At 38.8% G+C, this 27103-nt stretch overlaps 1 protein-coding gene across 4 annotated transcripts in view; it reads right to left on the minus strand.

Annotated features, from left to right (window-relative positions):
• The window catches only part of LOC117421126 (catenin alpha-2-like), a 502927-nt gene extending 476467 nt beyond the window's left edge, over positions 1–26460 (minus strand). The window contains exons 1-2 of one of the 4 annotated variants that reach the window (XM_059034144.1): positions 26053–26460; positions 2546–2652 (exon numbers count right to left, since the gene is read on the minus strand). In XM_059034144.1, coding sequence (XP_058890127.1) covers positions 2546–2647 — 102 coding nt within the window. In that variant the 5' untranslated portion in view covers positions 2648–2652; positions 26053–26460. Of the gene's footprint in view, positions 1–2545; positions 2653–25934 lie in introns of all 4 variants that reach the window. The other 3 variants (XM_034035092.3, XM_034035091.3, XM_034035093.3) reach the window with 3 other exon arrangements.
• Positions 26461–27103: the final 643 nt, after the last annotated feature.

Genomic DNA, 27103 nt, shown 5'->3' on the forward strand with positions numbered 1-27103 from the left:
TAAGAACATAAGAAGAACATAAGAAAGTTTACAAATGAGAGGAGACCATTCAGCCCATATTGTTCGTTTGGTTGTTAGTAGCTTATTGATCCCAGAATCTCATCAAGCAGCTTCTTGAAGGATCCGAGGGTTTCAGCTTCAACAACTGTGGAGTTGGTTCCAGACCCTTTATCTTATTTCCATTTGTGACCCCTGGTCCTTGTTTCTTTTTTCAGGTCAAAGAAGTCCCCTGGGTCGACATTGTTTATACCTTTTAAGATTTTGAATGTTTAAATCAGATCACCGCGTAGTCTTCTTTGTTCAAGACTGAATAGATTCAATTCTTTTAGCCTGTCTGCATACGACATGCCTTTTAAACCTGGGATAATTCTGGTTGCTCTTCTTTGCACTCTTTCTAGAGCAGCAATATCCTTTTTGTAACGAGGTGACCAGAACTGAACACAATATTCTAGGTGAGGTCTTACTAATGCATTGTAAAGTTTTAACATTACTTCCCTTGATTTAAATTCAACACTTCTCACAATATATCCAAGCATCTTGTTGGCCTTTTTTTATAGCTTCCCCACATTGTCTAGATGAAGACATTTCTGAGTCAACATAAACTCCTAGGTCTTTTTCATAGTTCCCTTCTTCAATTTCAGTATGTCCCATATGATATTTATAATGTACATTTGTATTGCCTGCATGCAATACTTTACACTTTTCTATATTAAATTTCAATTTGCCATATGTCTGCCCAGTTCTGAATGCTGTCTAGATCATTTTGAATGACCTTTGCTGCTGCAACAGTGTTTGCCACTCCTCCTATTTTTATGTTGTCTGCAAATTTAACAAGTTTGCTTACTATACCAAATCTAAGTCATTAATGTAGATTAGGAATAGCAAAGGACCTAATACCGATCCCTGTGGTACACCACTGGTTACCTTGCTCCATTTTGAGGTTTCTCCTCTAATCAGTACTTTCTGTTTTCTACATGTTAACCACTCTCTAATCCGTGTGCATGCATTTACTTGAATCCCTACTGCGTTCAGTTTGAGAATTAATCTTTTATGCAGGACTTTGTCAAAAGCTTTCTGGAAATCTAAATAAACCATGTCATATGCTTTGCAATTATCCATTGTCGATGTTGCATCCTCAAAAAAATCAAGCAGACACAATCTCTCTTTCCTAAAACCATGCTGTCTGTCTCCCAGGATATTGTTACCATATAGGTAATTTTCCATTTTGGATCTTATTATAGTTTCCATAAGTTTACATATAATAGAAGTCAGGCTTATTGGTCTGTAGTTACCTGGTTCGGTTTTGTCTCCCTTTTTTGTGGATCGGTATTAAGTTTGCTATACAGTATATAGTACAGTATATAGTACTGTACAGTACAAACTACAGAAACCTTTTTTATTCTGCAACATAAACTATAAAAACCTCTACTTTACCAGTGCTAGTCTATGTACAGATGAATTAATCAGATTTCACTTCTCTGATGCACTGAAGGAGCTGTCCATGGTCTCTATCCACTGTGTCATTCACTCTGTCAGCATTGGTAGTTACTCAGCCAGCATGATGACTCAACAAACAAACTTGCCTGTTCTATGCCATTGCACATTGCTTGGAAGGTTGCAAATACAGCATAAACCTTGGCCATGCCTTAGACTGATACAATTCGGTACTCATGTTTGCAGAGGCTAGGACCTCTTTGCTCTAGCAGATACACCCGTGGGGATTTAGCAGGCATGAAGCCAACACTATACTGGCAAGTGGTAGCCTGTCTGGTCTAGTTATGAGGGGGTGGGGTGGGAGTGAGGGGGTGGGGTGGAATGGGAGTGGGAGGTAGGGTGGAGTGAGGGGGTGGGGTGGGAGTGGAGGGGTGGGAGTGAGGGGGTGGGGTGGGGTGGGTGTGGAGGGGTGGGGTGGAGTGAGGGGGTGGGGTGGGAGTGAGGGGGTGGGGTGGAATGGGAGTGGGGGGTAGGGTGGAGTGAGGGGGTGGTGTGGGAGTGGAGGGGTGGGAGTGAGGGGGTGGGGTGGGGTGGGGTGGGGTAGGAGTGAGGGGGTGGGGTGGGGTGGGAGTGGAGTCGTGGGCAGATGCTTCAGTGGTGCTGCTACTACAGCACCAGGAGTAATTTACTGCGTTACCTCAGTCAGATGTGTTGACTGACACTGCAACAGTCCACATACTACTGGCATAATCTACATATTTTCGCAAATTAAACAACAGATAAAAAGTTCAAGGATAAATTGCATATTTCAACAAAATATCAACATCTATAATCATCATTTATCTTGACATGCTGTACAATGTAAACAGAATCAAACAAATATATATAAAGTAAGTTACTATAATTGGCTATTAGTAACAGACAAAACTGACTGATCTTTTCTGATTTCAACTAATTATAGATATTATTGATTGAACCTCTAAATGTATGTAAGCATCTTGGTCTGCCAAAATGCTTTTAGCATTTACAGAGCACTTTGCAATGAAACTAACATGCATTTAAACAGGTTATACTGTGATACCTGATTCTAGTTTATACAGTATCCTCCTACCTGTGTGACCAATGGCTCCAGAAGCCGTTCCACTGTAAGGGTTCTTATCTCTAAACTCTTCGGGTCCCATTTCAGCAGGATAGGTGATGTTGCAGTAGTCATGTTCTCTGAGGATAAAAAACAAAAACAGTGTCAAATTCTGGCTTTAGAGTATGTAGAGCATGTACTCCCAGCATTGCTGCAATCTTTTATCTTTAACAATAAACACGTGAAGATAATTTACTGAACATTAAACACAATGCCGTTAATGCTTTATACCACAGCTTTGCACTAAATATAGTCCAAGTACCTTAAATTGTGTTAAGACGACAGGGAAAAAAAGTTATATTTATGAGTCTGAAAATTTAATTCCCCTTTTTACTGTATTATTTAAGGAAATATAAGCCTAAATCACTCTAAATATTCAAGACAGAACATAAAAACTGTTGTTTTTTTTTAGGAAAAAGGATTCTTGTGCAGAAGTACCAACTCTAAACTTCTACACGGTATTGTCCCAATTTTACAATACATGCACCTGAAAGGTTCAGGGTGAAAATGTCAGACACGGCTCTTAGACTGTACTTTGTGTGGCATTTGTTGTCAAAATCATTCATCCCTCTCCACTCTTCAAGGAGACAATCAAGCTGCACATTGTAGGTTTTGCCACAGTGCACATGAATTATAAACCTTCCATTCCATTATAGCACTCCACAGCCTCAGAATATCTTATTATGTTCCCTAAAACACTAGCAATGATACTTGAATTAGTTTAATTGTTATTATTTATTTCTTAGCAGACACCCTTATCCAGGGCGACTTACAATTGTTACAAGATATCACATTAGTTTTACATAAAATTACATTATTTTTACACATTATTTTTACATACAATAACCCATTTATACATTTGTGTTTTTACTGGAGCAATCTAGGTAAAGTTCCTTGCTCAGGGGTACAGCAGCAGTGTCCCCCCCACCGGGATTGAACCCACGACCCACCGGTCAAGAGTCCAGAGCCCTAACCACTCCTCCACACTGCTGTATTATTCTGAGGTAAATTTACTCCAGACCCGGTTTTCTTTAAAGGACATAATCCTCAAATAATCCCTACATTCAGACAAAACAGCTCACACATGTAATAAAAACAACAGACCAACATGTTACTGCAGTTTGCCTAAAAAAAGTATTTGTACTGTATGCTTGGACACAAAGCACATTCAGTTTGCTTGCTAACACACCAGGGGTACAATCACTATTGGTTTGTACACAGATCTTGTATAAATGATACAGATTTACACCTGCAATGCAACTGGAATTAAAGATACTGTGTGAAAGTTGTTCCTTGGGATTTGGTTTTGTGTGTACAGTATACTTGATAATGAACAAGCAAAATAAAGTATTTCTGTGAAATCTCTCTCCAATTTTATTATTATTATTATTATTATTATTATTATTATTATTATTATTATGTATTTATTTGACAGGTGCCTTTATCCATTATTTGCTGTATTCAATGTCCATACTGTATATGTCTTTATTTATTTACTTACTTTCTTTCTTTCTTTCTTTCTTTCTTTCTTTCTTTCTTTCTTTATTTAATTGTTTATTTTTATTATATGCATTTTTTTTTTTTTTGCAATATACAGTAAATCTTTGCTTGTTGCCTCAGTTCTGCAGAAGGGATGAAGTCAATTGCCGTCACTGGGATGAAACCCTGACAAGACCATTAAAAAACAAGGGGATGAAAACTAATTGCCACAGTTATACTTGAGGCAATGGGCACTAATGCCGGTTATCTCTTGCAAGGTCTGTTAACTCCTGCAAATGTTTTTTATTTATTTATTTATTTTGCCTGTGCTGGTTCATTTTGCTACAGAAGGTGCATTGTTGTAGTGTACAGTATTTCATTCATAATACATTACATTCTTCGAGATGTTCTTGCAATGCATGTTAATTGCATGTTGGTTTAATTGCATGTTGACAGCGAGGTTGCTATGGAGATGGCAAGCTAATCAGCTCTTCTATGCAGCCAGCTGGACATTTACTTCAGCTGTCTGGAAAACATGTTGCGAAGTAACATTGGAAAGAGTAAAACAGTAGAAATCGGTTCTCTAGGAACGTCTTTAGAGCTGTGAATTTTAACGTAGGAATTGTTATTGTTTAATGGGCCTAAAATATGAATGTACTGTAACTGCAGGACTGTGTTCCTGTTATCTGTACAGTAACAGTAGTCTGAAACATTATTATAGGTAAACTACGGCACTTGTGTGAAATGTTACTGGTCACTAAGACATAGAAAAGAAGTGCAACTATTATACAGCATTCAAAATGTGTGCTTTCCTTAATGGACAGTAGATTAACAGTGAGTATAGGGTTTTAAACCTGGCATATTAGGGTCTTTGGTGCTTTAAGATGTAGGAATTGTAAAATATTGCACTCAAATGCATTATGGGTCACACCACCAAACAACCTTGTATGTAAAATAATGTGATATCTGTATAATGTGAAATAATGTATAATGTGATATCTTGTAACAATTGTAAGTCGCCCTGGATAAGGGCGTCTGCTAAGAAATAAATAATAATAATAATAATAATAACCTTCCATGTATGATTCTTGTAAATAGATACTGGAGGCACAAACTCACATAACACTGTCACTGAAAAAGCTAGAGGCAAATGAATCCCACATATAAAGTATTGTTCTGATTCTTCTGTTTTCGATTGTTGCCACAAATCAGCCTGCAGTACCTGCTGAGGCAATCGATAAACAGAAAGATCAATAAAGATATTGTAAGAATAAGGAAACAACTTGTAATGTATTCCCTATGATGTACAGTATTGTTCTTTTAAATATTGTGTGTATACAGCACACTGTTATAAACTCAGCAAGTGTGTCCTCTCTGAGACAAGAGGTAGGGAGTCCATCTTAAAATAAAAAAAACATTACTTTTCTGCCCATATCAGGCACAGCCACAGACACAAACTCTGGCATACAGTGCTCCTTCAACACATGCCCTCCAAATCCCAAAATAATTGCAACTACGCACACCAAGAAGTGGAGAAGACATTGGTTCTTTATACAATATCATCTTGTTAAGCAGCCTCACAGTATCTTAAGGCATACTTCAAAGTAAAGACATTTCTCTACAATTGGCAATATAAATGAGGGCAAAATCTTTATTGAGGTTAACAAGGGCATCACCTGTATTGACAGCTTTGTTTAGGCCCTTTAACTTTTGCATTTGTATTGCCTTGCTAGAAAAGTATATTTCCTCAAAAGTATGCTTACTTTATATAGAGGAAACGTTATTAGTCATCAAAAATGTTGTACATGATCTTTGTTGAACATTAATTAGCCTGCAACAGCATCTGATATAACCTACTTAAACCAATGAAATGATTTATTCCACTGGTTTATGACAATTATTTTGTGTTATCAGAAGTAAAATGCTTTTAAGGATTAAAATATCCAGAAACCAGGGTTTACGGCTGCCAGATTATCATCAGGTTAAATCATTCCCTTCCCTGATATTATGCCCAGTTTACAAGATGATTTCAATTGAGGTTAATGCTTTTGTAAGCATTTCACAAAGTAAGATAAGGACCTGCTTCTGCAATATATCATTAAAATATCAATTACTAAAAATTACTCAAAATAAGAAAATGTGTACAACAAATGAGGGGCCACCATAAAGTTTCTTCTGTATACAGAATTGAGCCCAGTCAATGAATCATTGTGGTGCATTATGTGCAGTAAGAAGATGGTGATTTAATAGTCGACATTCAACCATCAAACCAACATGGTGTGGCACTGTGTGTTTGGTGGTGATGTTATTACTGAAGGTGACTCGGCTAACTTACAGTAAATAAAATGTGGCTTGACAACTGTAAATCCCCATGTGCCCGGGCTTATTATCGCTAGCTGAGGATGCATATCACTGGAAATGGTTACTGTTGACATAGACAATGTGTCACACGCCATAGTTTTCCATATATATAGAGAAGCTACTCCTTTGTGAATTTTTGATTTAGAAATAAAATTCTGGTCATTAAAGTGCAACTAGACTGCAGTAACCAAGATTTACCTGCTGACCGCAATACAAGTAACCTGTAATTCAAATACTGCCACCTAGTAAGTGAAGGAGAATGATAAAGGAGGGTGAGCTTCTTTCTAAAATGAATAGTAACAATATGAGTTATTTAAATCATGTTTGTTATAATTATTTGCAATAACAAGGGATGCTTACAGTATAAGAATATGAGATATATGAATATGGGAAACACCAATCAAGATAAATCAGAAGCAGTTTCACCTTACAAGAATGAATAACCTTGAAGTCATCAGTTCTGCTTACAAGGAAACTGCCCCCAGGTAAGCTATAGTGGCCAAAAGGAGCTTGGAATAGTCAAGTCAAAGGGATAAAGAGCAGGAGGACTAAGGACTATCTCTAATTTAAAGGGCTAAGGTTGCAAATCATATCTTGAAACAGCAAATGAGGTATCCTGCTTTGTTATCCCGAAAGGACTTTGTTCTCAATACTCCAGCAGTATTACATTGCATTTTAATGAGCAATAAGGCACCACAGCACATGAAGTTTTCCAAAATAATTGGCCACAAATGTGTCCTGAAACAAAAGTATCAGGACCTTTTATTTCAATTAATGGTTGGCAGCTCAACATAAATCCCCATGTTGCAGACTACAAAATGCATGCTTGCTGACCAACATGAAAGATCCTTCAGCTACACTGGAAAAATGTTGAAATACTGGGTCCAATTTTTGAAGTATCCAAATGTGTCCACTTTAATTGTGTACATGTACATCCCATTGGTATACTGTATATTACAGTACATCCTTTACTGTACTGTAGGTCTCAATATTTATTTTAAAGCAGGATTTGTTCAGTTGTTGATGGGTTATTGTAGAGTGTTTTAAACAATTGAAAAAATTGAAATGTTTTATGCAACTGATCACAATTTTTCTCCTTGTGTAGAAAGTGACACTTCTGCATTTTTGTGTTATTACCAGATAACAAATGACTTGCCAGATTGATTTTTTATTGTATCTTGTTACTTAAAAAAACAACTGAAAATTAAATCAGATTCTTTATCCTGCACAACTGTATAGAATGTGTAACAATAAGTCTAGACACAAATTATATATATATATATATATATATATATATATTTATTTTATATATACATATATACACACACACATATATATGTGAGAGTAGGGAGAGGATGTGTAAAAAGCAGAGGCTCTGCACATGGATGCACGTGTGTGGTGCTGGAAAGTGTGTTAATTGTTTAATTGAGTGATTGAGGTATGGTTGGAAAAGTGTAGAATGTGGCCAGGTGGGAATTGAATAATTAATTGTCAATCTACCCCTGGCCACACCCTATAAAAAAGAACAAAGAATTGATTTTGGTGTGGGTTGTGTAGGTGAGTGAGGAGCAGGAGCAGGAGCAGGAGCAGGAGCAGGAGCAGGAGCAGGAGCAGGAGCAGGAGCAGGAGCAGGAGCAAGTGTAAAACACTAAGATAGCTGTGCTTGGGTGTTGTACTTGTGCTGTGTGTGTTTAGGAGTGTTTTCGTTAAAGTGTTTTGGCCAGTCTTGACCACCAGTCACGTTACCACAATATATACGCACACAGTAGAAGCATGTTACTTCAAACCCCTTCGATCCAAATCCCCTTACTAACCGCACTGCAAGTATATCCCCGACAAATTCAAAATGGCTAACAAATGAAAAAGGACAGTAGTTAATCTAGCTGAAATTACTGAATGGCTGAACACGCTGTTCAAACTACTAAAGAGTATGGTGTGGGAAAGTCAACAATTACTTACACAAAAACTGCAAAAACTTAAGAAATTCTCGAGTACCATGGAATCGCCGCCACGGAATTGCGAAGAACTATGTAACTCTGTCAAGACAATGCAGGAGAAAAAGCTGGTACATGTGGTTCATGCAAGGAAGGGAAAAGCTAGTAATGGACGGCTGTACAGATTTTTAAAAAAGAGACTGCATCGGGCAGCTTTGCTTAGCAGGGAAAAAAGTGTTTGGGGCTATGAGAAGAATGATAATGTTTAAATGAACCTTTTCTTTATTTATATATATATATATCATCTTCAGCCTTTTTCAATCCACTGCTGGATGGCCTCCCCAAGATTCTTCCACAAAAGCCTGTCTGCTGAGTCTCTGACAGTCTGGCTGAGTGGTGACGTCAGAACCAGGAAATGAACAACACAGACAGGATGGATGAAATGGTAAATGCGCTTGCTTTGCGCGGGTTTATTGTAAATAAAAAGGTTGAACAAAACAGAAAACACTGACTGAACAAACAAAAACGGCGCGTTGGCCAAAGTAAATAGACAAACAATAAAGCGGACAAACCAAACAAGTATCGTGCGAGCCCTCTCGCACGAGTAGCATTTGTTTATATTTTTAAACTTATTTTCCTCTCTCTCACCCATTCTCCACTTACCGAACACACAACACCGAGTGAATGAGACGTGCATCTATATATACAACTGTGCTGGGATTCAATTACCAATTAATTATTCACTTGAATCCCAGCACGTGAACTAATCTGTGAAACCCTGTGCTCACATATTATTAAGTACTTTAAATGCACATGAAGTGATCCCTGTGCCTAAATACAATTATACATTTTAAATAACTTGTGCTAGAATGCCAGAGTGGAGATGTGCTGGACCACTGCCCAGTCCCTGACCACCTTCCGGCGCCTCCTCAAGACTCACCTCTTCAGACAGAACCTGTAGAACTCCTCTTTTCCCTCTGGACACTTCATCACTCTTCCTTAATGCGCTTTACTTGCTCTTATCTGCTCCCTATTTTACTGCATTTAATCCTGTACTTTACAGAGTACTGTAATCTGTCACAAGTGTTATTTAATCTGTAGTATTTTGTATTCAATTATATCCTGATGTAACTATCACTAACACTGTTATCTGCTCCGTTATTGAATCGTACTTTGTCATTGTGGCAGGATGGCTGCAGTGGTGACGTCACACCCGGAAGAAGACGCAAACACACAGCAGCTGGGGCAAAACCCGAGACGCGAATGCACTCGGTTTCTTTATTAAATAATAATGAAATCAAAGGTTTTTACACAAACCACAAAACAAACAGGCACAAGGGCCAAACAAACCAGACAGACAAACAAGTAAGTGTCGTGGTGGCTAATCCAGCACGTTTTAGCAATTGTTATTTTTAAATTCTGCCTCCTCTCTATCTCCCCGTACCTCCTCTCTGTACACCCAACCCCGACTGAGTGACAGTGTGCGTCTTTTATGCAGTTGTACCGAGACTCGATTGCTAATCAATCATTCAATTAGAATCTCGGTACAACTGCACATGGATTAATTATGTGTCCTTCCCCGTGCTCACATAGTATTACATTTTAATCAGCATGTGAAGTGATGTGCAACCCTCGTGGCTAAATACAAATATACATTTTATCACACATGCTACACAGACCCATTTATATCCCGTGTACCAATGACTATACACTAAAATTAACACACTATATGCAACATATAAACAAACAATATGCACAGGGCGGGGTCACACTGCCACAGTCATATACTTGTACTTGCTGGAACCGAAGTCATTGTATTTTATCTTGCTCTTAATTATATTAATACTTGTACTGTGATTCTTGAAATGTATTTTTGTTTACGACTGTAAGTCACCCAGGATAAGGGTGTCTGCTAAGGAATAAATAATGATAATAATATATACACCCATTTATATCCCGTGCAGCAACATAAAACACAAAAATACACACAGGGGTGGGGCACATTGCCACAGTCTCTCATCCATGTTGTTCCGGCATGTTTCCTAATTTCATCTTGCCATCTTCCTGGAGGTCTTCTTCTTGGTCGCTTCATATCTCTTGGGATCCAGTCTAGTATCTCCTTGGTCCAGTGATGGTCTGTTCTTCTTGCTACATGTCCGGCCCACTGCCACTTCAGTTTTCGCTCTTATCCATTCCTTCCTTTTTTTGTCTCTTCTTGTTATTCCCAGCATGCATCTTTCCTTAATCCGTTGAGTCTTTTGTAATTTTTGAGTCTTGAGAACCCATCTTGAGAACTCGTTGTCACCGTTGTGGGGTGTGTGTGTGTGTGGTATGTAATTATATATATATATATATATATATATATATATATATATATATATATATATATTCTCTCTCTCTCTATATATATATATATATATACAGTACTGTGCAAAAGTTTTAGGCAGGTGTGAAAAAATGCTGTAAAGTAAGAATGCTTTCAAAAATAGACATGTTAATAGATTATATTTATCAATTAACTAAATGCAAAGTGAGTGAACAGAAGAAAAATCTAAATCAAATCCATATTTGGTGTGACCACCCTTTGCCTTCAAAACAGCATCAATTCTTCTAGGTACACTTGCACAAAGTCAGGGATTTTGTAGGCATATAGTCAGGTGTATGATTAAACAATTATACCAAACAGGTGCTAATGATCATCAATTCAATATGTAGGTTGAAACACAATCATTAACTGAAACAGAAACAGCTGTGTAGGAGGAATAAAACTGGGTGAGGAACAGCCAAACTCAGCTAACAAGGTGAGGTTGCTGAAGACAGTTTACTGTCAAAAGTCATACACCACGGCAAGACTGAGCACAGCAACAAGACACAAGGTAGTTATACTGCATCAGCAAGGTCTCTCCCAGGCAGAAATTTCAAGGTAGACAGGGGTTTCCAGATGTGCTGTCCAAGCTCTTTTGAAGAAGCACAAAGAAACGGGCAACGTTGAGGACCGTAGACGCAGTGGTTGGCCAAGGAAACTTACTGCAGCAGATGAAAGACACATCATGCTTAGTTCCCTTCGCAATCGGAAGATGTCCAGCAGTGCCATCAGCTCAGAATTGGCAGAAAACAGTGGGACCCTGGTACACCCATCTACTGTCCGGAGAAGTCTGGTCAGAAGTGGCCTTCATGGAAGACTTGCGGCCAAAAAGCCATACCTCCGACATGGAAACAAGGCCAAGTGACTCAACTATGCACGAAAACACAGGAACTGGGGTGCAGAAAAATGGCAGCAGGTGCTCTGGACTGATGAGTCAAAATTTGAAATATTTGGCTGTAGCAGAAGGCAGTTTGTTCGCCAAAGGGCTGGAGAGCGGTACACGAATGAGTGTCTGCAGGCAACAGTGAAGCATGGTGGAGGTTCCTTGCAAGTTTGGGGCTGCATTTCTGCAAATGGAGTTGGGGATTTGGTCAGAATTAATGGTCTCCTCAATGCTGAGAAGTACAGGCAGATACTTATCCATCATGCAATACCATCAGGGAGGCATCTGATTGGCCCCAAATTTATTCTGCAGCATGACAACGGCCCCAAACATACAGCGAAAGTCATTAAGAACTATCTTCAGCGTAAAGAAGAACAAGGAGTCCTGGAAGTGATGGTATGGCCCCCACAGAGCCCTGATCTCAACATCATCGAGTCTGTCTGGGATTACATGAAGAGAGAGGAGCAACTGAGGCTGCCTAAATCCACAGAGGAACTGTGGTTAGTTCTCCAAGATGTTTGGGCCAACCTACCTGCCGAGTTCCTTCAAAAACTGTGTGCAAGTGTACCTAGAAGAATTGATGCTGTTTTGAAGGCAAAGGGTGGTCACACCAAAATATTAATTTGATGTAGATTTTTCTTCTGTTCACTCACTTTGCATTTTGTTAATTGATAAATATAAACTATTAACATGTCTATTTTTGAAAGCATTCTTACTTTACAGCATTTTTTCACACCTGTCTAAAACTTTTGCACAGTACTGTATATATATATATATATATATAGAGAGAGAGAGAGGGAGAGAATATATATATATATATATATATATATATATATATATATATATATATATATATAATGTGTGTGATATGTTTGTGGTGTGTCTGTGAATGTTTGTGGTGAATCTGTGAATTGTTCTGAAGGATGACAGGGGATTTAAAAAATCTGTGGCTCAAGACATCACAGCAGGATTCTTTCAGCTGTCTGACAAGCCTTTACATGCAGAAGAAAGGTGCCGGTCAGATAGACTTTGAACCGTGCTCAAACATGTGACAGTCCATATGACATTCTAACAACATATTAGTAAGAGGCTTAAAATATCATTAATTTACATTTCCCTAACTATTTATGTTGTGATTGCAATAATTCTGAGTGGTTCTGGATTCCATTGCTCCCAGAGTTAATATATTTATTTTATAGAGTTGAAACTTTACATTGAATTTACATTGTCACATGGTTTGAATAGAATGAGGAAGGTTGTTTGTCCCAGCACTGAATTCTTCAGACAAGCAGAAAAGCAAATAAATGCAGATTTAGCAGACAATTGTAATACAGTAACTTAATATTGTTCTGAGCACTATAACATAGTAAGGGAGGTGTAAAAAAGCAAATAAAATGACATTAAAGCTACTTAGTCTTTAACTAGGACGGAATTCAAAAAGTATTAGCACAGCACCAGTATATGTAGTTCTGGGCTATTTACAGTAGTTCGTCTTATTTATAATTTAGGAAATGCAAAAAAAAAGTTATTTTACATTTTTAAACAGATATGTTTAATCTTAGTATTCAGTACTTGGGGTACTTGGTTCTTCGGTTTCTTGTCTAATAATTCATGTAATTCTCAAAACTTATTGTTAATATTTTATACAGGTGCACCAATATGCTGTACATTCAACAGTCCCGGCAAAAACATTTGGGAGTGCATTGTAGTGCCATCTGTACCAGCCTGTAAAACAACATCTTATCTCCTTCCAATATCAAACTTGGGCTGCTAGAACTTGGGTTCCATGTGCGGTCTACAGTACAATCTTACCAGTTTATATCTACAGTATAGTACTGTAGCAGCCAGAGGGAACTTTTTTTTTTTTTAACCTAAGAATAATATTTGGAAGCATTTATGAATGTAATAATGACTGTAATTGTCTTGGATAAGTGTAAAAGTTTGAAAAGGGCTGAAAGCACACGATTCAACCCATGCTATCTCAAATCGATGCAGAGATCCTGAGTCACACTTATGTCAGGATTGATTAGTGTAATTCTGTTTATAGGCCTTCCTGATTCTACCATTTCATGACCAGCTTCTCCAAAACTAAACTAAGAAAGCACATTAACCCTGTCTTGGTATCATTACACTGGCTGCCTATTAAGCAGATAATTTAGTTTAAAGTCCTACTTTTGACCTATAAGTCTTGTAGGGAACTCGGCCCTGATTACATCTGTGAGCTGGTGAAGCCATACACTCCGGGTTGTTCTCTTCATTCCTCTAACTCAGGTCTACTCTCTGTTCTTTCTTTGCGCCTTGTCTCTCTGGGTGTGTGACAGGGCAGCGTCACAGCCCGGATGTTACTTGGCAGGGAGAGAGAGTCAGACATGGAAAGCTTGCAGTTCAAAGCACAAATGTGTACGTTTATTAATGAAACACAAAACACTGGAACAAAATAAACAGGCATGGTGGCCAAAACAAACGGTTCAACAAAAAGAATATATATAACTTTAAAGACCATGGTTGTAGGCCGAGCCTCCACTTCAATAAAACAAGGCTACACAAAACTCCCCTGCACCCCAACGATAGTAATACAATACACAGCACACCAAACACGTACCTCCACCTCTCACCAACATTAACACTAATCCTTTCTTACTAACCCGTTATCACCCTTTAAATATACCTGTGGCTGCAGTGCGATTTGGTAAGGGAATTGGATAATTTAATAATTTATTCAATTGACAGCTCCAGCCACATCCCCACATGTTTTTGCTGGGAGGATTTTAACCCCCTCCCTGCCAGCCAATATTCCCCACCCATACACACACATCCCCGTGCACCGGAAGGGCTTTCACCCTACCACACTGCCACACACCTCCCCCTTGTGCATGGCACACATGGCCACCTCCCACCCTAAAACACCAACCCCCTCCCCTCATGTCCATCCTTTTCCCTGTGGATTCTTGTGGGTGGGTTGGTACTCTGGGCTGTGGTGGAGGTCTTCTCACCTCCTCCTTCTACCAGGGTGTCCCAAACACTGACAGTGGGGCAATGCATTCTGGCAGCGAAAATGCTGCTAGTAGCAACACTGGCAGCGGAAACGCTGAGCTGTGCGGGGCACTTTGGCAGCGGAAATGCTGCTAGTGGCAACACTAGCATCAGCAATGCTGACAGCGTTGTGGGGCACTTCGGCAGCAGATAATTCTGCTATGAAAGGCGCTATGTAAAAAACTATTGTATTGTGTGATGTAAACATATATCACCGCGTACACTGTAAATCCCAACAATACCCTCTTAAAGGCTAGCAAGAAGGTTGCTGACTAAAAAAGTAAATGTACTGCTTTATAAGTGTGCAAAAATCAAACAAATTGCTGTGCCTAGAAAAAAAACAAGACAGCACAAGAAACAAGAAGCAGTCACAGTATAACCAAGGTAAAGTACAATTCCAGCAGGAAGGACCGTCAGGTCTTCGTTAAACTTTAGCCTGTAGGCTTGAAGTATTACATTTTTCTCTTTTTTTTTTCTTAAGCTACTGTGCTGTGAACCAAGAAACAGGTCATATTAACCAGCTCACATACTGCCCCTAAAAAGATGATCTACCATATAAAATGAAATTACGTATTGATTTGATTGTAAAAACAAACACTTGGGGATTATGGTCCATATCTGTGTTCAGTGCTTTCGCAAACAGCAATTAGCTGTGTGTGGCAAAAATTATTAATGAGGTTATATAAATGTTGTCATCTAATATACTGGTTTATCAATACAAGTGGCTTTCAGAATTTAAAAATAGAGACTTCATTTGCATGTGTAGTTTTTATTACCGTAATACCAGTATAAATCTTGTCAAAACCACTGTTCTTGTGGTGCCTCCCACTAAATTTGACCTACAGTAACATAATTTCAGTCAAATAACTTTTCATTCTTTGTATGACTCCATTCTCAAATCCAATTAGTGACCCTAGGAGATTTGACAATGAATTTGGTACATCATAAATAAGTTGTAAGTTATGGTTGCCTGTAAATGTCATACATTAACTATTCATTTTATAACGGGCACAGAACATTCTGAATACTGCCACTACCTAATTAAAGTGTCATTCAAGATTTACAGTGAAACAATTCTGCACTGCTCCACCTGTCTTAGCTTTGCTCCAAAATACTTTTTTCAGAAGCCTTTATTTAATACAGAGCAATCATTTGCTCCACTGGTCCTGTGCATCCCACTATCTCAGAGTGCCTTGCTAGGGTCCTATTTTCAATCCGAAAAGAAGAGCAAAAGAATCCAGTGGGCTCCATTTATTTTCCATCTAGTTAAGAGTGGTGTAGAATGAGGAGCAAGCTATAAAACAGATTGTTATCATACATGAGTTTGAACTAACCATAATGGTTTTCTATACTACTGAATCCACAAACTGCACATTTTAAAGGCATAAATTTAATTTCACCATTTCTGAAATTAGCTACTACAGGATAATAGATAGAGGCTGGGATGTTAAAACATGTAAACCTATCAGAGTATTTAAAAAATAGCCTGATATGTAGATTACACATAACTCATAACAGTAGGCTACTTTATTAGTAGTAGTAACAGTAGTCATCGTATTTGTATTATTATTATTATTATTATTATTATTATTATTATTATTATTATTATTATTATTATTATTGGTCTTGTGCAGCATGTATAGTAATTTCAGTATCAGTACTATCGCTGTACAAGCCTTCAAAAATACACAGTTATCAGAAATCAAATTATGTAATTTCATTAAATATTTAAGTGCATCAATTTGCTAAATTACAGATTATGTTATATTCCTACACCATTTTCATTTGTGTGCAGTGTACACAGCATGCTTTTACACAGTGTAAGCTTCAATGCTTTAATTGTTTTTAAAGGCAATCTTTAATGAACATCAACAATAATGAAATCTCATTTTTGTTGATGTTACAACATGAGAAAAAAAGAACTTGAGAGTAATTCAGGGACCTTGCATTACTGTAATGTACTTGGTTGGTTTCTGTTTTGTGAAATGTATTGAGTTTTTTTACTTTTTAAAGAACCTGGTTAAATGCTCTCTGCCATGTGTGATCTATTCTACATTACATGGAGCATTGTCTCAGAAATGCACTATTTTAAATTGTCTGGGTGTTGATAGATGTCTCAAGTGATGGGCCGAGTCGTGATTCCAACCCGTGTCTCCTTCCAATGCCTTGACACTGGCCTATCATGGCCATTCAAATCCAAATACTCCCACCTGTATTCCTGGATGTTACAGTAGTTTTAATATGAATTGTAAACTTCCCACAGCATATTATCAAGGCATTACAGGAGGATCTTGATAAACATCTCTATGCAAGACGACACTTAACCTACACTTAAAGAGTAAGTAGGGGTTCCGAAGAATATGGCGCTATACTTCCTCATGTGTTGCTACACCTGTTTAAATAACATACCTGTAATTTCTCTTTCATTGTTAACATCCTGACAACTTTTTACACTTTTATAACTTTAAAGTCTGTTTCAAAGCTCTTTTCAATACGGCCGCTCTAGTGCACTGGGGTTTGAGATCTGTCCTCATTTTCTGTTACCTGTTTGACAATGTGGACAATACTACCAGTGCACTAGAACGGCCACTTGGAAAAGAGCTTTGAAGCAGACTTTGAAGTTGTAAGTTATTTAAACAGTTGTAGCAACACCTGGGAACGTATAACACTTTATTTTTCGGAATCTTGCTACTTACTTTTTAAGGTCTAAGCCTTTTGGGAGACTAAATTTCCATATACTGTTCTTTTAGAAGATTTTTTTGGTAAAACGGTTTTAGGAAGTGGCCTACTGTAATCCTGCAGTACTTGTGATGTAGAGAGATGGATTATATTTGTTGGCAGTAAAGTACAATATTGTGTACCTGATGGCTTCACATATATCTGACATTTTTAAATACCATACTGCTATCCTTCAACTCCAGTCCAACTTTCTATTCAAACTAACCCGAGGTGCAAAAAACAAACAAAACAACATATATATTGCAGTTAGCAGTGCACCGATAAAAATCACAATCGGCGATCAGCAGTTTTTGTTATTTTAGCTAATAATGTACACAGATATTCATGCTTCAATTTCTTCCAGCACAGAATTGAATGTTTGGTGCACTTACTATACTAATGATGCAAGAACACTGAGACAGTAATTTTCCTTGCAGTACTGCGTAACGTGCGATCCTGCAGTAAATATGTCTCAAAAGAGCGGTGTTTGACTTTTTAAAAATATCTGAAGACAACAATAGGATAACCAAGTTGTGTGCAGTGGAACAGACTTGATGCTACATTAAATCCAACAATGAACTAACTGCGAGTAGAATATTATTCTGATGCTTTTATTTATTTATTTTAGGTTGAATCCTAAATAACATTGATGGTTTAAGTTAGTGTTAGCCTATAGGCGTATTTCGGAGGACGAGATCCGGGACTCCACCCTGCTTTCCCTGTCAATCTTCTCCTATTTCCTATTTAAGTCTGAATCTCACACAGCTAGCTGTCTAGTGCTTTCAGTTCGTTTTCTCATCTTGTGTTTTCGCTTTCTAGCAATCGCTTTCCTACCTGCTCCGAAGAATTCTCGTCCTTCAGCTTCTTTCTCGCTCCGGCTGCTGCATCCCCAGTTAAGCCTGCAACTATCTCAATCTTTTTCTCCTCCGTACCAGTTCAGTGTTAAAGCAGCAGTAGTATCCCTCCCCACCTGGTCATTCAATAACAATCGCACAATTCTGTTACTGTCTCATCTCCTTGCAGACATTCTGTTACTCTCTCGTCTCCATTGCAGCCTCTGCTCCCTCAACGCCCGCCTCTGCAGTAGATCTGTCAATAATCTCACTTGCGTCTGTTCCCCAGGTGGGTTCCTGATTTAACAATTCACTGCTACTTGCGTTCAGCAGCCGACACAAAAAATCATAATGGGTAAGGACATTTAATTTGGTTTCAATTCCCAGTTCAACGCGGGAACCCCAGCTTTGTTCTCATTCTAGTTTCGTGCTTTGTAACGTACTACATGAAGCCTACTTGCATAACATGACTTTTAAAGCAATTACTGGGGAAAAAAAAGCATAAACTCCAACGACACTGCTGCGTTGCAACTTTCCACTGGTGCCTCACAGGCCATGGTTACCACGGCAACGCCCTCATCAAGCAACTATTGGCAGTGTTAAGTTGCCGTGATAACCAGGTAGTTTCATGAGGCCCTGTGAGCTCTGTGCCTCAGTACTGCAATCTTCCAGCTTGCTGCCGCTGCGTTTTCACAACTGGAGAGAGTAAGTTCAACTTGCCGAATTCATGACATTAAATCAACTGCAGGCGCGTCTCATGGACCTATGTTAACTTATATACAGGCTTAATTGTCCTAAAATATGTATTCAATATATTTTTTAATTAATAAATATGCAAAATGTCTTCATAGATAATCAGACAGACTATGCTCAGCAGGCCATGCCTCACTTGCCTGTACTGATGAGCCGCCTGTGATTTCAACAGCCCCTTCTATCAGGTGTCACACTCTCTCTCCTAACATCAGAAAATAAATAATTGAAGGTAAAGATATCAATGTTACACTCAAGTCACGCAACATTAACTTCCACGCCGCCATCAAGAGCTGGAGCAATACTTTATTCTACATCGTGGAGCTCTCAGTTAGATACAGGGGTTCTATGTTCTAAGAGTACCATAAAGCATACTCCGCTAAAGCCGCCACCATCTTATTAGCAGATAACCATTTTGTCTTTTGACACTGATTTTAGACCTCTTTTAACCGCGGTTTGTGAGCCAACGCCTGAGGACTCTGAGCATCCACAGCCCATTCTACTTAATTCTGTCCAAATACAATCCACCGCTATTCTCTTTCTACACAGATTATCTGCAATATTATAGAAGATCGCCAGATTTCAGGTGTTGGCATGATACAGCATCAGAGCATTTAGGATAAATATACAATCACATGGACTATTGATCACAATAATCAAATCTATTCTACCCTGCAGCATTTTCTAAAGCCAACGGTTTTATTCTAATCATAACGTCCATATGGCAATATAATACCACAAGTTCTATATTTTAGCTGGTCGTTTTCACTGCGAAAGTCATGTATTTTCAAATCAGGTTAATATTTCATTCAATGTGAGCTGCCAGTCAGATACGGAAACCATGTCCTTTTGATTTATCAGCGTTTCAGTCAAACCAGCCTCCTACCTTGCAATGAACAATACACTCGTAGACTGCTGATCAGATCAATAGGTTTTGCAGCGGCCTCACGTCTTTGGCTCCATCTACATCGCCTTAACACTTAAAGACCAACATCGACGTCCAGACAATTGTGCATCAACCTCCTGCAATCCCAAGGAGGCACTTCATGCAGCTTAAATTTGCTCATATCTCGCAATGAGTTTCTTCTCACTCACTTCAGCAGATCTCTGCTCTGTACAGCAGGCCACTGCCCACTACTGACGGCAGTCCACCGCATACTGTTTACTGCTCTCAACAAAGCAAAAAAGGATATTAAGATGTGGGCTACTTTAATTCACCACTGGAATGGCCTGTCCTTATTCTATGAAGACCTGATTTCAGCTCCTCATGATTTGAATTTCTTTAATGACGCTTCATTCTTAGGATTCAGGGGTTACCTAGGGACTGACTGGTTCTCTAGCGAATGGCCCCCTGAAATTCAGAATCTTCCCACCTCAAAGCTACAGCTCTTCTGAGACTGTATCCCATCGTCACAGCTGCTCACATCTGGGGTCACCGATGGTCAAGAAAATCTATCACGCTTTTTTAGCAATAATATATCTACAGTCCATATCAATAAAGGAAGATCTTCCTCTCCCCTTATAATGCAGTTACTACGTTGCCTCATTTGGATTTCAGTGTCTTAATTTCTTCATTCAAGCCAGTTACATTCCCGGTTCACATAATAATGCAGCTGATGCTCTTTCTCGCCTACAGATCGCCAGATTTCAGCAGTTGGTTCCCACAGCATCTCCGCAATAGCTCTCCTGTCTTCAACCTTCAATCTGCTAGAAATTACATGTCTGCTGCCCTAGTGCCATCAACAAGATCATCCTACTCTACAGGCTGGTCTTCTTTCTCTTCCTTCTGTGCAAAAAAAACCCCACCTAAATTCAGCCAGTTCCACAATCAGTGTCCTCTCCGATTCTTCTGGCCATTCCAGCAATCCGCCTGGCACTCCGTGGCATATTTAAGAGCTCCCCTCCTACTTCCCCACCTGGACTTCCTATATCTTCAGATATTCTACAGTTGCTCATATCAATCTTGTGAAAAGGCTGTTTCAACCCCTTCTCCTCACTGAAGTCATGTGCTTAACTGCTTTCTTTTGGATTCCTCAGATGCTCCGAATATACAGTCCCATCCCTTTCCAGATACATCTAAGCAAGAAGCCTTACCTCATGACAGATCCACTGTTCACCAGCTCCTCCCGTGCAGTAATTACAAGACATTGGTTCTCAACTTACCTTGCCTTTCTCCTCAGTTCTACACTCCTCACTCCTTTAGAACTGGAGCAGCCACCTTTAGCAGCAAAAGCCAACATAAATCAGCATCTAATTAAGAGCCTAGGGCACTGGTCCTCCTCAGCAGTAGAACCAAAAAATTTAGCATGCATGGAGTGGGGGCCACCTGAGGTTTTCCCTCCCTAGTGGGGGGAGGGGTTCCTCTCCACTGTGCGGCAGGTAAATACATAATTTCACCTACCAATCTCGTTTGTCTAGTATGTCTTTTTTCCTCCTTTTATAAATGTTATGCATTGGCACGTGAACTATTGTTTGTCTCACGGATGTGGGGTTATGCGGGAAGCCGGGGGTCCAACCTTTGGGGGTAAGTGAAGCTCACTTCCCCGACCTCTATGGCCGCCGCCATCCAAGCCTCCGCCAAGTGGGGGGGGGGGGGTTCTCCCTACATGAGTCAGAGGGGACCCCTGGCCACACACTCTATCCTTTAGCAGCTCCTACTCTTTATGTTCCTCAAATTGAGACTGGGCTCTTTCCAACTCCCTATTCTATCATTCCTTTTCTAGGTTCTTCAGCGCAAGAGCCTATTCCTCTACACGACTGCCGCTCCGCAAAGCCTGTCGTTGGCTCCACTGAGCCAATCTATCTTACATGTTTTCTGGTTCCCGAGGCTGCTGAATAGCCTGCCTTCAAGGCTACTCTCTCTCCCCTGGCCAAGAAGGCTCCTGCCGGTAGGAAACCTCTTTCCTTCCCTATCCCGTCCCCCCGAGGCCACTCCTCAAACTACCTCTCCAAATAACAACCTTTCACTCCAGCCCCGGATCTCGCCCCGTGAAATTATTATTATTATTATTATTATTATTATTATTATTATTATTATTACACAGTGTACTTCAAATGACCTTTTGTAATTTGTTGATCACTGGTTGCGGGTGTATACGGCGGCAGAAACTGATTATTGTGCCGTCTTTTTAAGTAACTGTGACAGGGTGGCTGGGCGTTGACATCAATGCAAAAGCAGGAACTAAAACAAACTGACACCAAATGCTGCAATTGAAAACAAAAGACGCGGCGGCGCCGTTTTATTTAAATAATACAAAAATAAATAAAAGGTTTAAACAAAAAGAAACTTGCTCACAGAGCGAAATAAAACAGTTAAACAAAAACAAGTCACGAACACAAAACAACACAGGTCAGGCTGGGCAGTAGCCTTCACTGTTCCTGTATTATTATTTAAGTTTAGTTTTGTCTCTCGCTGCAGGCTTATATGCAGGTGACCATCTCCCGATTAGTAACAAATTAATCACTTACTTAATTCGGGAGATGGCAACCTTTAGCACAAGGTTTTTTTTTATTATTCCTGGCAGAGGACGAGTACCCACTCTCACCTCTGCCAGAACACATTTTAAATAAAACAATAACAAACAAAACGCACGGCTACGCTGTCATATTTACAAAACAATAAATAAATCCAAAAACATTACCCACGGCACTTCGCCGTCATCTATACATAAATACATAACGATAATAATAATAATAATAATAATAATAATAATAATAATAATAATAATAATAATACAAAACAAATACAAAATAAAAACGGGGGCGGAGGGGGAAACCCTGTTCTAAAAATAAATAAATACATTTACACAGCAGGGCTCTCAACCGTCCTGCTACAGTAACAAATTTCAAGATTGCCTGAATTTTGTAACAGGAAATGTAAAATTTTTATGACATCTATTTTTTTTTTTTGGGGGGGGGGGGGGGTTAAGTGAACCACTTAAGTTGTGCTGCATTTTTAAGCAGTGTATGCTTAAAATAAGAATTTAACTAAAGTTGTTGTAGTTGACATTGCCTAGGCTCATTTTTTTCTACTGTACAGTATAGGTAGAAGTTATAATACGCACTGTTTGACAGCAAGTTAGTTTTTCTACAGATGTGTTTTTACTAGTGGAAATGCAAAATGTGTACTATAAATTGCCATCAAGCACACACTACAAGTCTAATACTTTGTATTCACTTTCTAAAGTACCTAAATGCAACAAGTAAACAATGCCTGTTCATTTTGGTCATAAATACAAGTAAACAATATGTGTTCATTTCTTAACATCTGTAATTATAAAAAGAGTTTAAATACAGGTCATATGTCTTGTTCTAGTAGTTTACAATAGCGTACCTGCACTATCTATTATTATCGTTATCGGACGATATGGGCATACAGGCCTAATCATCGGCTATCGGTATCGGCCACTAATTGCAGTGATTACTATTTCGTGTGTGTTTTGTGTTTTTTTGTTTTTTGTTTTTTGTTTTTTTTTAAGTTAAGCTTGTCAAAACTAGTCAATCAAAACTTTGAATGAATGCATGACATTCCTTGGCTGCCCTGAAATTCAGGTCAGTGTTACTCTTAACTTCACAGTTGCAGCTATTTTTCAATGGGCTGAAGAACTTTAGATCAAATTAAACTCTCTACACTGTGGCAGAAAAGTCTAATGCACTAAAATTAAACTGTATGCCTACTGAAAGAACATAAATTAAGAGCAGAGGCTCTTAATTTACAAGCCGTAGGTTCACAAATGTTCTTTTTTTATTTAGTGTAATGCCTACCGATATGTGCATGTCGAGAACATACATCTTCAGTCCATGATGGTTCTTGTGCATCCTATCGCACAAATTCTGTCAAGGTAGTAGATCGGTGCCAGGCAAAACATGTAATTCGAATTCCTATCAATTATGTAATTTCTGGCAGACACTGACATGGTTTGTTGCCTTGGAATACAAAGAAATGTTCGTTCAAATATTCAGATATTTTTGATCCAGCACTAAATTAAATAATTTTACACATCAGAAATAAAGGTCTAAAATAGAACTACTCTTTTGGGTAAACGTGTTCTGAAAGCCTACAGTCGCCCCCAGGGCAATAGCAGCTCAGCAATAAGTACTGTTGGAGGCTACTGTTCCTGTGATCCCCAGTATAAATGTGCCTGACCCCATTGTACTTTAGACATTTTAACTTGGCTGACAGCTGCTTCAGCAGGAGCCAAGCATTGTGTCAGTGGGACTCACCCACAGTGTTTTGCAAAGACTACAGTACCATCAAGCAGGAAGACAGTTTGAAAGAGATTTATGACATGATATGCATAATGCAGCGAACTCCTTGACATCTAACCAAGATATCTGCTTTCACTTTTACAGTAGCATACATTATTATTATTATTATTATTATTATTATTATTATTATTATTATTATTATTGCTGTAAAAAATGTGCATCTTTTTTTGATCACACAAAGTGGATTCAAATAAGAGGTAGGAAAGAATAATCATGCAAGATTAGATTGTGTACTGCAATTTGTTCAACCTGTGTAGGACAATACAGTAATAATTGATGGTAGTGAAATTCTGCAGTTCATTTTGATTACAAGGTGGTCTGGCTTGTCCCCTGTTTTTCAGCAACTGTGACCCAAGCCAAGAAATGAATGACATAACTTGCCCCATACTACTGCAATGCCAAGATTTCTAAAACCTCCACTGCTCTATAACGTAAATCATTGCATACTGTCAAATATCATCTACAGTGTAAAACTACACTCAAAATCTTCAAGTTACTGGACAGTATTTGCATTCACAAACCATGAAGACAGGGATTCCTTGGGAGATGTCTTTCTGGCAAATTAAATAAGGACGTTGCAAAGACGTTATTCTTTAAATGCCCGGTAATATCTGCACGTTATCTCCATGTTTTCATAACATGGGGCGTTTGTTTTTCATTGAAAACTATCATAATGACTTTGTAATCCAGTAATGAAGTTCACGCACTATTAAGGTAATAAATATGTGTTTAATTTAAATTTAGTCAGGTAGTAAGTAGTACATATTTTGATTTATTTTATATATGTTAAATATATTTGTATGTGTTTTGAACCGTTTATTGTATTTCCTTTTATTATTGCAGATTGAAAGGAACTGACAGTGTTGTACAGCCGGTCGTTATGTTTACAATAGATTAATGTATTAAAACATTTTTTTATTTTTTATTATTTTATCTTTTTTTTTGGGGGGGGGGGGGGGGGGTGCATAAAATAAATGTGACAGTGGTAGCATAGTTTTATAATTGCACTAACATTATTCCAAACTGTCCAGCAATAACAGATGACCCCGCTCACTTAAAAACTTGAACGCTGCAACGAGAGTACTGTAGGTAAACATTATTCATGTGTTTCCATTAGTGTTATACCTCCACAGTGCTGTGATTTGTAAGGAAACTGTAAAATGTATATTGTTTTAAAGTAAAATCATTCCTGTCGAAACGCATGCACTTGCTTCCAGTTCCACTTGCTTTGCCAAGTGTACGGCAACATTCAGTATCTCTACGGCAAGTTACTGTGTAATAATATTAAACCACAAGCATGGCACAATATACTTTAAAACGTTTAACAGTTAAAAGCTACATTTTAAGTATTTCCCATGTGCTACAATTAAGAACAATCCAAGTCTTACCAATCTAGAATGGTAGTCACATTACACAGACATATCACATCAGACATCAATCATGTGGTACTAGGATGCACGCACAGTCAGAAGCACTGGTGATGATTAAAAATATTCATATTAAAAACATTTGCGCCTTACAATAAAGCACTCGTAAATATTAATTCATGAAGTGTAATAAAACCGGCATTTATTTTATTTATTTAACATTGACTTATTAATGATTTCAAATGGGACGGACGGGTGAGAGATGTAGGATAACACGGGACCACACTCACCATCACCATATAAAAATCAAAGACATGGCATCTTTCAACAAAACGCAAATGTGTAAAAACAGCACAAATTACTGTACTTACTAACCCGTTCGTTGGCTGCACTTGTATTCCCACAAATCGCTGAAGTGTTTAATGTGTCACTGTTTATTTCCCCAGCACCTTCCACCGGTCTGTATGGTTTCCCTTGTCACACACTCACACTTGCTCTGTGATGAAGCTGAGTGAATCCACAACGCTGCTGCTGCTGCTGCTGTTCCTGGGGATAGCTATGATTTAATAGCATCCCCCTTCGCCGCTCCCTGCCAAATAATGACACCTCCCACAAAACCCAGCCGAGAGACACGGACAGAGGTCTCGAGTGCGCGCGCGCGATCGTGCGGCTTTGGAACAAGGGCTCTTGCCAAATAGTGAGACAACTGGTACAGGGGCCTGCGCTAGTCGCTCGCTCTCTTCTCTGTATTCTGGTACCCTGCTTCGTCCTTTTCACGGTGTAACCCGCATACGCAATTTCCTGCGTGTGAATTAAACATGAGATTCAGTGAGATTTTTGTGCATATTATTGCCAAATAGTGGGCCTAATAGGTAAGAAGACAGCGTGCCGTGCAAGTGCTCTGAGGTGGACTTTGCTTCATAGTGAGCGAAAGAGAAAGAAAGCAAACGGCTATAATATGTGTGGGAAACCGTGGTTATGGAAACAGCTTTGCTAACAACAGAAGCCGGACTGTAGCCAACAAAGAGATCTCGCGTGTGTAAAAGGGCTGTGTCACTGTCAGAAAATCTGATTTCTTTGTATCACGGTGTTACTGTGTGTGCCCTGCTTAAACGACAACACTGGTGTTGTGTAAAGCTGTCAATGGAATATATATTTTAAAAGAAATACTTACACCTGTTCCATATTGTGTTAAACAGCATGCAAGGGACTGATAAAATGCTGCCGTTTAATAATTACACAATTGATCAGTGCTGTCTGTTGAGCAGCGTGGTTATTGTTGTTTTTGTGCCTTTTAGTTGTCCTCCTTTTTCCGCCACAGTTCTGTTGTTAAATGAAGACCAATAGAAGTTTCAGTCAGTTTTTGGTACCCATCAAATTTTGATACTTTGCCATTATTTGGAACTACATGACAGACAATTACATTCAATAAAATAATTTACACACTGTTTCTTCAAAAACCCTGTTAACCCTTTCCTCTGTTACTAATGTGTTAGTGTAGCGCTACCTTATGCAATCATTAGTCTTCAGTATACCCTAG

Source organism: Acipenser ruthenus, chromosome 1 (assembly GCF_902713425.1).
Source record: "Acipenser ruthenus chromosome 1, fAciRut3.2 maternal haplotype, whole genome shotgun sequence".
In the NCBI taxonomy this organism is placed as follows: domain Eukaryota; kingdom Metazoa; phylum Chordata; class Actinopteri; order Acipenseriformes; family Acipenseridae; genus Acipenser; species Acipenser ruthenus.